General features: G+C 35.2%; 1 protein-coding gene across 1 annotated transcript in view; it reads left to right on the forward strand.

Annotated features, from left to right (window-relative positions):
• The window catches only part of LOC144449476 (uncharacterized), a 29,765-nt gene extending 20,351 nt beyond the window's left edge, over nt 1-9,414 (forward strand). The window contains exons 2-9 of the mRNA XM_078140013.1: nt 2,266-2,350; nt 3,345-3,483; nt 4,370-4,559; nt 5,794-5,934; nt 6,749-6,848; nt 7,256-7,318; nt 7,916-8,008; nt 8,737-9,414. Coding sequence (XP_077996139.1) covers nt 2,266-2,350; nt 3,345-3,483; nt 4,370-4,559; nt 5,794-5,934; nt 6,749-6,848; nt 7,256-7,318; nt 7,916-8,008; nt 8,737-8,871 — 946 coding nt within the window. The 3' untranslated portion in view covers nt 8,872-9,414. The remainder of the gene's footprint in view (nt 1-2,265; nt 2,351-3,344; nt 3,484-4,369; nt 4,560-5,793; nt 5,935-6,748; nt 6,849-7,255; nt 7,319-7,915; nt 8,009-8,736) is intronic.
• Nucleotides 9,415-12,777: the final 3,363 nt, after the last annotated feature.

The raw sequence follows: 12,777 nt of genomic DNA on the forward strand, positions 1-12,777 counted from the left end.
CTGCAACGTTTTTGGTTGCAGGGTATACTGAGACATCTGAGACACCGTGAATGCTATCAATAGTGAAGACAATCATGTTGCTATGGATACCTACATTCAAGGAAATTACTCATTTGTAAATTGTCTTTTGTTCCAACTTGAAGTCAGATGTGTGTTTCCGATCACTATTCTTACATGTGTAAAGTGGCCATATGGATGAGAATTGGGTATTTATTTTGGATTTTTTAATTGATAAAACAACTTTACTATGGTTTTCTAATTGAAAAAACAATGTGAAATAACATATACCAAATCTTTGTTTGTAACATAAAAAATTGCAAAACATTACAATATTATTATTTTGGTTTTTTTTTACACTTTTTGCATCTTTTCACAATTTCTTGAGTTACAAGCAAGGACTCGGTCTACGTTATTTCACACTGTTTTTTCAAGTAGAACACAAAGTTTAAATAGTTCATAAATTAGAAATCCAAAATAAATACCTAATTCTCATCCATATGGCCACTTTAATATAAATAGTCAGGCTTTAAAGTTGTATTAATACTTCTCCATATCAATGTACACATTTTATATTTGAAGTGAGTTCAGGTTGTAAACTTTTCTGTATTTTTAATGATGTGTAACTGGAGCATTGGGGAAGGGGGCTATTTTATTATCATAACAGTATATGAATTACTCCCAATGTTTTACATCTTGGAGTATATTGAATCATGTACATGTAGAGTAAACTTGTATGTAGCTGTTCACATTGGCATGATATGAAAATGATGAAAAATAATATTAAGTCCATACCAAATATTACTTATTATTGCTGACCTCGTCATGATGTGTATTCAGGTATAAATTAACCTATACTGTAAACCTAGATATTTTCACTACTACAAAATTTTTGCAATTTTACAATCTTCAGCAAGTTCTCAAAGACCAATTTCTCAAAATACCAGACTGGTACATTGTGTTAATGTGTAAGAAGACATTTTAGTCACTACTTATTTTTGCGTTTTTGTTTTCTAGCGAAATTAGCAAAAATAATTCTTTTAGTGAAAATTTCCAGGTTTACAGAATATGATTCAATACATGCATACACATGACAAGTGTAAGGAAGATTGTTTGTTTATTTCATGTACTGCAATTATTTTTTTTTTCTTGTGTCATTTCACAATATAGTAAATGCCATCCACCTAAACTGGATCCTAGGTAGACCGTACAATGTACATGTATATCTCTGTGGTGATTGGAAACCACCCCCACCCGCCACTCCCACCCCCGTTTGAAAACCCAGTATTGCCACTTACTGATAATGAAACTTGAATCAGTGGATTTGCATGATGATGTGTGTTAGTCTCAGTTACCCAGACTCTCGCTGCTGGGGGCTCTGCCTATGAGACCTCCCCAAGTGAGAGTATGGGGAAACAAGATTCAAACTCACCCACGCAGGAAGTAGTGCCTAGAGCAGTGCATGCTGGGGAATACTTCATGTCCAACATTGTAGGCTAACTGATTTAGGTACTTTCACGACAAGTTATCACTTTTCAAGTGAGTGATACATCTAAATTACAACAAACAGGCCTCGTAAGCTCATTTTTATGACTTGGAAAAAATGTACTGTGTGACTTCCTGATGCGGGGTAGTTGAAATGTGGTTTCCCCAGACTGTCATCTGGGTGGTGTCGTAGAAGAGCCCCAGAGGTGATAATCTGGCTAACCGAGACTAGATGTGTGTGTGTGAACTTTAGAGATTTATACCCAGACAGCTACATATTGTATACACATATAATATACAATATATACTTGTCTGGCACTTTGAAGTTAACTGATAACCAAACACTTCCTGCATGGTTGCTGTGGATTCCTCTCCCCGAACATGAAACAATTTCACAAGAGTGTTTGTAAAGTGTTAATTTTTCTTGCATGGTAAATATAGGAATTGAAAAAAAAGGGACTTCATGTCACAAATACATTGTGGAAGATTGATTGATGTTGTAATGAATGAAGTAAAGTTACAAGGAGTCTACAGGAAGGCGTATTTCAAATGTTAGAGAAATAGAGGTTTATTCACTGGTTACGTTGGTGGACTACTGGAAATTTATGAATTGAAATTTATAAGGGGGAAGGAGGTTAATTTATGCAGCATGACTGACATGCAAAATGAATATATTTCATATAAAAATTAATTCATCAACCTCTCTCTCTCTCTCCAATTATAGTTAACAGTGATGGTGTATGTATTAAACTCGTTGTTTTTATCTGTGTTCATTTTGTGCAGAGAGACCAGTGGAGATGTGATGTGTTGTCGGTATAATGAAGGTAGTACATTACTAGCAGTAGGTTTAGCCAACGGTGCTGTCAAGGTAAAACCTTTTATAATCATTTTTACTCTCTCACAGTCCTTAAGTTTTGTAATTTCACCAAGGACAACAACAGGGAACTTGCACACCCAAATTGTTGTTAGCCGACATTGATTTGTAAGATGCCAGTGGTTATATACTTACCTCTCTTAAAAAAACACTCATCAAAACTGCTTTATATTAAAGTATTTTTCATCCATTGTTGACATGGATGTCCGACTCATCTGGCCTACTGAATACTTAACCTCTTGTGTATAAATTTCCCAATTATAATCAATTTGTTGTTTAGTGCAGACTTGGTAATACTAGTAATATACAAGTGTGCATTTGTCATGGTTGAGATATCAACACATACTGTTGGCAATATCCTTCCATTGAATCTGTATATTAGAGATACCATGCAGGGAAGCAGTATAAATAGGAATTTTTAAAGAAAACTCCCTTCAAGTCGGCAGAAACTGGTTGCCAAGTATTAAAATCTGTACTAGCTATAACTAGAGTATTAGTTTTCATCCAAAGAACCAACAAAATATATTCACGGAAAAAATTGTTAAAATACCAATAATTAGACATTTTTCATGTTAATTATTATCTGTATAAAGTAGTATAGTTAAAGTTGAAATCGTGGTTCATTGGGGGGTGCTGATTTTTAGGTGTGGACCCAAAAATCAATTTAATTGGATATATTGCACCATACTATGTGTGCTGCTACACAAATATGTTTATCCACAGGTGATTCCATACTGTGCAGGGTGTATGATATTACAATCAACATCATTACATTTAGCAAAACAGTTTTAAACACATTCCAGTTGCAGCTAATGGTTTAAGATTTATTTTTGTGTTTAACTAGATATTCAAACTATGGTGGTTTGTTGTTGTTGTTGTTGTTGTTGTTGTTGTTGTTGTTGTTGTTGTTGTTATTGTTGTTGTTGTTGTTGTTGTTGTTGTTGTTTATCAGATTTACAAAATGTTTTGATTTGCTTTTTTTTGACAGGTTTACTCTGCAGACTCTGGTGCTTTACTCTACAATCTAATTGACCAAGAAATCTTGGACAACAGTTTACCATGTACAAGTATACATTTCAGAAAACATCTAGATGGAGACAAGTCTAAGAACATTATCTTGGTTACATGTGAGTCAACTTTAAGAACACCGTTGTAGTTGTTATCTTTGTCATCCTTGCAAATGTATTTTAAATAGTCTATTGAAATTTTATTCCTCTTTTGATTGTCACCAATGTCAATTTTTAGTGTTTGTTTGGTATTGAATATTTGTAGTGCACTGTATTGCCGTGTATTTAATTGTGTTGTTATTTTGTATTTTGATGTATCTCGACCTCCACGAAAAGAGGTTTAAAAACCTATGGAGTTATCGAGATTAATAAATAAAGATTAATAATAATAATAATAATAATAAAATGTGTTACAAACTTGACAGCACAAGTCAATTCACAAAATATGTCAAAACTTTGAACTGTACAAATTGCTCTGTTGGAAAGAATCTGTGCTTCTAAATAGTTCAGTACACACGACACTGAATTTGATGCATAAGAATGCCTGTCAGGCTGGAATGTCCACTCGATGTTTTGAGTTGCAGCACCTCAAAACTACATTCTGCCAGATGAGCGCCCTCAACCTACAACAGAATATAACTTTTGTTTATTACTCAATGTCACTGTTAGATGAGACATTGAAGATTCAAACACAAAACTGTTCATTTGTGTTCACAGTGAAATCAAACAGAACATTTTATATACATGCATACTATCAGTGTCTGTTATTTTTGTTTGTGTAATTCACAACACAAAATGTTGTGTGGAATGTTAAAATCTTCTAGTCTGTAAGGTACACCGTGATGGGCCGCCCTCACACGTTGGTTAACCCCTTGGAGAGAGGAGGCCGGCGAGGGTGGACGAAACAACGTATTGTACAGTCTAAAAAACTTCATGCTGCCTAAATTGAAACTGCATAGTCATTCTGGTTTTTGTGATAATTTTCTTGTATTCCCCTTTTCTCTAGATGCATCAGGAATGGTAAAATATTGGCACACTTCTAGCAGTACTTGTTTGAGTACAATCCATGAAACAAGACAAACCCTGAATGCTGCATACAACATGAATACCACTCAGTTTGTAACATGTGGTTCAGATGATAAGATTTATGTCTATGATGAAACAAATAGGAAACTTGTGATGAGCTGTGAGCCTAGGTACGATCAGTTTAGAATCCTGTCCTAATGAGCAGTGATTCTCAGTCATATTTCTCAGTCTCCATTTCTGTTCTATGAGATACAGTGTTTTTGCTAAGGGCGATAAGTTGGTAAAATCTACCATGGTTCTCATGTCATTTTACCTGGGTTAATTCCCAAACAAAATTACCATAGGCTCTATGCAGAAATACTGATATTTTTACCCAATCTCCCTTTCTGTTACCGGGGATTCCCCAAACTTAGCAAAAACACTGAGATATACAGTCCACTTCAAGTTACAATTCAACAGCTTCATTTCATACGACCACGTAGAAACCAATTCTACACTAAGATCGCAAGATTGCAGTTTCTTTCTACATTTTGTCTATTACGAAATAAACCATTAAAACATATTTCAAGTTGACGCAGACATGTGGGCGCCAATGTTTGGACGTTATTTGATGTCTGCATGGCAGCATGTTAGTTCATTTCATTTAGACAAAATATCTCAAGAAACTATTTATTCAGTATTGGTATCTATCTTAATGTGCAAATCAGGAATAATTGATCATATATCATGCAAATGTTTTACTGCATTGTTACCAGTTGTAATGGGGAACACATGTAAGGCCGACTTCATCTTATCTGTATATATCTCATGCTTATTATGAAATACAACTCGTAACACTGAAGTAAAGCACTTTTTCTATGTGCTACACTCGTTTATAGCATTCATATCAAGTGTAAAAGTGTACTGTTTCAATTGGTTCAAACCTAGCATGTGACCTTTGTAATGTGGTCAATTAGCAAATGGAACAGTATACTTTTACACTTGATATGAATGCTATAAACGATTGTGGTACATACAGAAAACGCTTTACTTTGGTGTTATGGGTTGTAAAAGATTGAAGACATTACTGCCAATCCTGCATATATCAAGCAATGGCAATTGGAAAATCAAAGGTAGAAGCCAAGCTCCACACTCTTGAACTATTTTTTGAAACCACGCTGATGAAATATGAAGACCTGTGAAGCTCCTAACTGTATGTGCTTCCCATAATGCCTTGCACCAGTGTATAGCAGGCCTTTTTAAAAACTAGCAGACCTGCTTTATAAATAGATTTCAGCAATACTGCACAATGCAAGATTGGTGAAAATGACTTTTGTAGGTCCCTTAGGCATAATAGTCTCACCTGTGTTCACCTTTAAAAATCTACATTCTGAAACAATCAAGGTTTTAATTTGTTCCTTACAGTCCCTCTATGAATGTAATGGATGGTCACAGATGTCGTGTCTTTGCTGTACAATTTCATCCACAAGAACCACATGGATTTGTATCAGGAGGTTGGGATGATACGGTTCAATTCTGGGACACTAGAGTACAACACTCCATCAGGTAGGGCAGTATGTTGATAATGAATATACTGAACATCATCGCAAACCACGGCCGTCAAAAACGCGCCATCTCATTATTTTGAAGTTCGCAGAAGAAATAACAGCCCTGGTTTGCGAGAATGATACTGAATAGATACATGCATGTATTTTGACAAGGGATGAGAGTTATTATAAATAATAGCTTTTTTAAGACACACCGTTGTTATCAAAATTGTACTACTGCTTTAGTACCCGATGCGTTCATGTTCTCACCAAAATAGTCACATGACTAAGGGACCATCATACAATGATGCACAAGCTCATCAAACGAACATTGTTAGTTTAGGACAAAATGCCCTCCCCTAAACGACCATTCAAAAGTGCGACATTGACACATTAGTGGTCACACCACTACTATCGATACAATATGTTAAAACATGATGGTAAACAGGAAGTTCCAGTCTTATGAAGCTGTTAACCAAGAAATACATCAAAATACTACCTGAAACCCAGCACTGTATCTCACATTAGAAGTAAATTATTTATCAACTTATCAACATCTCAGTAGTAAATACATAACCTGTTGTCATTGAAAGAGTGAAAGTTTTCAAAATTTGGTCAGAAGTGTGAAATGAAGTTCAGCAATCGCATCGATGCCAGACTCCCTGCCCTTGAATGAATGAAGTTCGCTTTTTGAGCTTGTGTGACATTGTGCAATCGTCCCCAAGGGTATTGCTGATTGGATATGATGCATACATAACTATACAGAGCATTTTGTTTTGATGAATATTTTCATGACATCATACAAAAAGTGAAGCAATTTTAAACTCTTCCAGGAAGCTGTATGGTCCTCATATTTGTGGAGATTCTTTAGATATTGATGCGGAGCATAATCATATTGTAACTGGTTCATGGAGGAAGGAGGCTAATTTACAGGTAAATTTGTGTGGATGTGGGTGGGTGCGTGTTTGTGGGGGTGGTGGGATGGCGGGATGGGTGATGTGTGAGGGGGATAATTTATAGGTAAATGTGTGTGTTTGTGTATGCATGTGAAGGTTTGTTGGGGTGTGTGTAGGTATGAGTGTGGGGAATGATGGTGGGTGTGTATGTATGTGTTGGGTGTATGTATGGGGGGGGGTGTGTGCATGCATGTGTGTGTGTATATTTGCATATGTGGAGGTCTTAGGGTGTGTGTGTGTGTGTGTGTGTGTGCTTAATCTGTGCATATGTGTGTATGTGTGCATACCGGGTACATATTTGTGTGTCTTTAGGTGTACTGGTATGTACCATAAATACATGCTTTATGTATGTTGAGGTGTATGATGAATGAATTTTTTTTCTAGATATGGGACTACAAGATGGGTACTTTGATCAAGAATGTACCTCAAGACTTTGCAAGCTCACTGGTAAGTTTATGATCAGTAGTAGTTGAACACAAAAGAGCTGGAATATTTCATTTTACTTTCAGACATTTTCAAAGTCCAACGTAATGTAATATATTTAGATGTTATTCCCCAATATCTTTCTTTGTTTTAGCCGAGGAAAATACGAGTGACCTTCAGGGGCCTTAGGTCATGAGTATTTTCCGGTTGAATGAAGGAAAATATTGGAAAATATCATAATTATACCACCGACAGTAATAAAGAAGGAAAATCAGGGGAAATAATGACAATTTTGAACGTTTGACTCAATAGAACCCAACATAACCAGTGATGTAGATGCATGTTGTCATGACATAGACGCACGTTGTCATGATGTAGAACGAATAGCGTACAATTCCATATTTTTTTCGCTTTAATACGCATAGTATAATGTGATGTAATGTCATGTAGTGTAATGTAATGATAATTATTAAAGGAATAAGCTGCACCATTTTACTGTGCTGCATTGTACAGTAATGCACTGTTATATAATGCAACGTTTTGTTGTCTGTTGTACTGTTCACAATGGCATGGTTTATAGCATCATGCAATACTAACACTGGTCATGTTATCTGTCTTCAGCTGTATTGTTCACAATGGCATGGTAAAGACTACATTACCGTTGGAGGTACTGAACAGAATATGGCAAGAGTAATAGACAGAAGTACATTACAGGTAAGGCATTCTTTAGTTAGCTTTAGGTGAAATATACTTCCCTTTGACAGCAAGACTGTTCTCCCAAAGGAATCCTCTATATGTAAAATACATTTGAAAAAATCACCATAGAAAAATTAATACAAATACATATAATCAAATATCTCAACAAAAATACAGGAAGCACATGAGTTAAATATACAACAACAAAATTAATTTTAAAAGATTGACAAAGACACATGATGTAGTTGACAGAGATACATTCCCAGAAGAACCTATGATATCGATGAGATAGTACAGTGTTTTTCCAAAGGGTAGTAAGTAGGTAAAATCTTCCCATGTCATTTTTACCTGGGTTCCCAAACAAAATTACCGTAGACTCTATGGGGAAATGCTGTTATTTTTACCCCTTTCCCTCTTTCTATTACCAGGGTCCCCCAACCTTAGCAATAACTGTAAATAGTATAATTTGCCAAATTTTCTGTTCGTGCCTAAATTTACTAGACTGGTGAAATGTAAACGTAACAGTCCAAAGTTTGATTGTCTTATACAAATATTTAGATATAAGTGTTGTTATTGTGAAGATATTTGAACAGTCTTTCCATTTATAATAGTATGAAATACAGCCTTGCGTGGAAATTTTGAGCAAAATGAAATGTGTTCGTTTTTCTAAATCTATCAACAAATCTACCCACATGCAGACAACGAACAAAAAATTTGATTGACGATATCTAACATCATTTTCACAGACAACCGGTAGAATAGTGGATCTTCCAGGAGGAGTTTATTGTATGGATAATAATCGTCATGGAGCCCATCCACGTATTGCTGTTGGGTCAGCAAGGAATATCTACCTACTGGATAAGAAGCCAATTCCAACTTAACTGTGGTCACATGCCAGTCACATGCATTTTATGCATCATGTGACCACCATGTGATATGCATGTGTTCTGTTTATGGTAGTTATATGTTAATCAAACAAATGTAGTCACATGGGAGATGATGGGAAGCAGATGAAAAATACAATGCTAATGGAATGCTTGTTTCAAAACATTTATGACATAGCTTGTAGGTCATGTGATCACCATGTGATCACCATGTGATCATCATTACCTGTAAGTTATGTGTATAGAAATGTGGTTGACTACAACTACAAAAACTACATCACTTCCTATGTGACTACCATACTACATGTAATGTATACCTCATAAGTGGAAATATCAAAACACACAAATATGTAGTGACTTCAAGTTTAAAAGCAGTCAATGTATCCATGAGTAAGAACATTTTAGACAAAAAACATGTTTTTACAGATTATAAACCTTAGTGCGACATGTGAAAAAAATTACCATATTTGACAATTTGTTAAAGTTTACAAATAGCTAAAAGTGAGAATCACTAAAGAGTGCAGTTTTTTCGTTGTATTTTTTTTTCCGGGGGGGGGGGGGGGGGGAGTATTTTTTTTGTTAGCAACAAAGAAAAGAGATGCATACCTCACTATATCACAAATGTAAATCAAAATCACAGCTTTTAATAGTCAACAAACAACAAGTAACACTTGGGGTATTTATCTTGTCTTTATTGTGAAATGTTATGACAGAACACCATGACACCTGAAAACACTGTAAGCATGAGTGCAAATACCCCTGAGTACCCACACTGGAACTACATGGCATGGAGTTCTGTTATATTATTACATATATTTATCTGAAACAGCAAATTTCCATAAAAATCATACAGCACGATCACACGATTTCATGTGTAGCGGACGATCAAATCCTCATTTGTATATCATTTGTATGCAGGTATGTAATAATGTTTTCAGTAATGCACTGCAGTGAAAATACCACTTGTTTGCGTGCACACCAGTGCAAGTAGTCTCTGGTACATATGTAATAATATGTAGAAAGTATAAGTCAATGAAAGTGCATCCAAACCTTAATTCAAAGACACTACATTTATTTAAGATTTGAAAAAAAAAACCATTCCACAAGCCTAAAAGTTAAAATAGCTTTAGCAGCATTATAGGTATGTCTTGTTTAGCATTAATTAGTTCAAAAGTTATGCCAAATTAATCATAAATTTGCTTCCATTTGATTTTCATTTTTGTTTTGGTATGACGTACCATTAAGCTGTTTCAGCAGTTACTCTTTGAAGGGAGATAAGAGATCTTTCAACGGTTTTCTCACTTTTGTCTGGTTTAATAGTTTGCTCTCATATATATTATGTCAAGTACTATGATGCACCTTCATCTGCTGTATGAAGTTGTTCAAATTTCTTATGAGTTGGCACTGCCATTAAATTTGAGTAAAAAATGGCCTTGTATATGATAAAGTGTTTCAACAATGATCACTTTTTTGTAGCTATAAACTACTTTGTGTATTTATGTTATTGGAATTTACTCTGTTAAAAGCTTATAAGTCAGTTCTAGTTTTGACTTGGCAAATACTTATTTTGTCCAGAAAATTCAACTTTAAATTGGGCCAGTTATTCAATTGTACATACTAAATTTAACGTTCTTTAGATATTAAAACTTCCCTATAATCATAGTGGCTTTAATGTAGAAACTGTACATGATTGTAATATACAGTAATTTATGTCATACACATTCCAGCAACAGCAATGGTCAGCTGACTTGTAAAAACAAAAGCTGGTGTACTCTTTAACTGTAGAGGGCGCTATACATCCTCGACACATTTTGAGTTGCGTCTTCCATACATGTTTTATTCATCTAGTTGCATACAGTACGAATATCGCCATCTGTACTGAACATCAATTATCAAACAAACATGAGGTTTCAGCAGGAGTGTTTGTAATGGTGACAAAATTAATAAAATACAAAACAAAAGTTAGTGTTCTGTGGTACAAACAGTACTTATTCTCCTCCGTCCAATACATATTATAATTCATGGTCAATGAGTGAAATGCTTATGTCAAAAGTTTCCTCGGTGCCATTGTTGGTTGCCATGATGGACATTTTCGTAGGCCTTGAACTTTTTTACTTCTAAAAAGTACCTAAAGTGTATGATGATAGTAATGTGAGAAGCAGTGTCTCCCATCCTATATTGCTGTAAAGATGGCCCATCTTAGTTCTTTGTGTATGTTATGACCCAGCCGACCCCATATCTATGGAATCTGACTCATGATCAGAATCGACCATACCATTCCATTGAAATGAAAGTCTTCATCATTTATGTGTCTTCATTCTGAAGTTTGGCCTCCTGGTCAACTCCTGGTGGTAAACTTTACACGATGCAGCATTCAACAGATCTCAATAATCCTAATGTGTCAGATACCATGAAATGGGGTGCTATTGCCCAAAAGGACATCCAGGAATCTGTTTCTACTAAACAAATACTTCAAAGGCTTACTTCTCCAATAATTCAGTTCTCACCAGCATTGGCTATTAAAGGGGTACGCCACAGAAACATTTCCATAAAACATGGGCTCACGTCATGATTTTAAAATATGTACAGGTATTTACAATTTCAGAGAAACATCAAGTTGATCTTGTGCATTCATAGGGTATCTATGCTATGAGCTATTGCATCTTGGGAGATAGTAGAAATACATTATTCAGTGGGAGAACACTGAATATTCATGAGTACAAAATGCTATACACTTCAGTGTAAAACAGCTGTCATGAATATTCAGTGTTCAACTATTGAATAATGTATTTCTGTTATCTCCCATGATGCAATAGCCCAGAGCATAGATACCCTAGTATAAAGGCACAAGATCAACTTGATGTTTCTCTGAAATCACAAATAATTGTAGGTGATGTAAAATCATGAAATGACTCTCTAGAACCCATAGTTTATGAAAATGTCTCTATTTCCTGGAGTGGTGTTCCCCTATAAATACAGTTGTAGCTACGACTATAATCTCTGCACCACTGATTTTAGAAGTGCCAAAAAAGACTGTCTCATTGTCTAACAGCTTCACTGTACCAGCTTCATATTTTGTATCAATATTTTCAGATTATATAGATATTTTTAGACATTACACTCTTTGTTAGTAAATACAACTTTGGAAATAACAGCGTTGCGGTTGCTTGGTTGTGGCAATGAAGAATGAGACAAGTTTCAAGCAAAGACATACAATATAATCAGTGTCGGTAACTTTTCAAAGTATAAACACCACAGGATCCCCGGTGACACACTCTGTTTACTGATTAGGACACTGCATGTGATAATGATCAAATGGGACAGTGTGGCTCAAACCAGAGGCTCATGATCATACCATTATGAAGTATAATATTAAATACAATTTCGTATACAACAACAACAACAACAACAACAACAACAGTAACAACTTCATCTTATTATAATTCAAGCTACATACAACATGTTATTTGTTGATCACTGAAATCAGTATTGAAATGGATTTATTATTTTGTCTATTCATGTACTTCGAATGATTTATTTTGTTATCCAGCAGGCGCACACGTAGCATTACTTTTACAAAATGAAGTCATCCCTCGGAAAATGGTTCATGTAAATTTACGCTCAAAAGTTGTGAGAGTTGGAACAAAAATACTCGACATGTTATCAATTTATCATTATTTCAAACCCAACTGCTTGTCCGACATGTAGATAATTGACTTTGGCTTTCCCATTGGCATGCAAGGGTAAACAATGCCTTCTGTAAACATGCTATACCAAATCATGTACTGTTGTCCTCGCTTGGTACATGTAATTCCGACATCTTTGCTACCTCTGATTTGCAAAAAGATGACTTCAATTCTGGTCGACACATTATGTGACTGTACAAACACGTGTGTGGTGTAC

This window comes from Glandiceps talaboti, chromosome 18 (genome assembly GCF_964340395.1).
Source record: "Glandiceps talaboti chromosome 18, keGlaTala1.1, whole genome shotgun sequence".
Classification (NCBI taxonomy): Eukaryota; Metazoa; Hemichordata; class Enteropneusta; family Spengelidae; genus Glandiceps; species Glandiceps talaboti.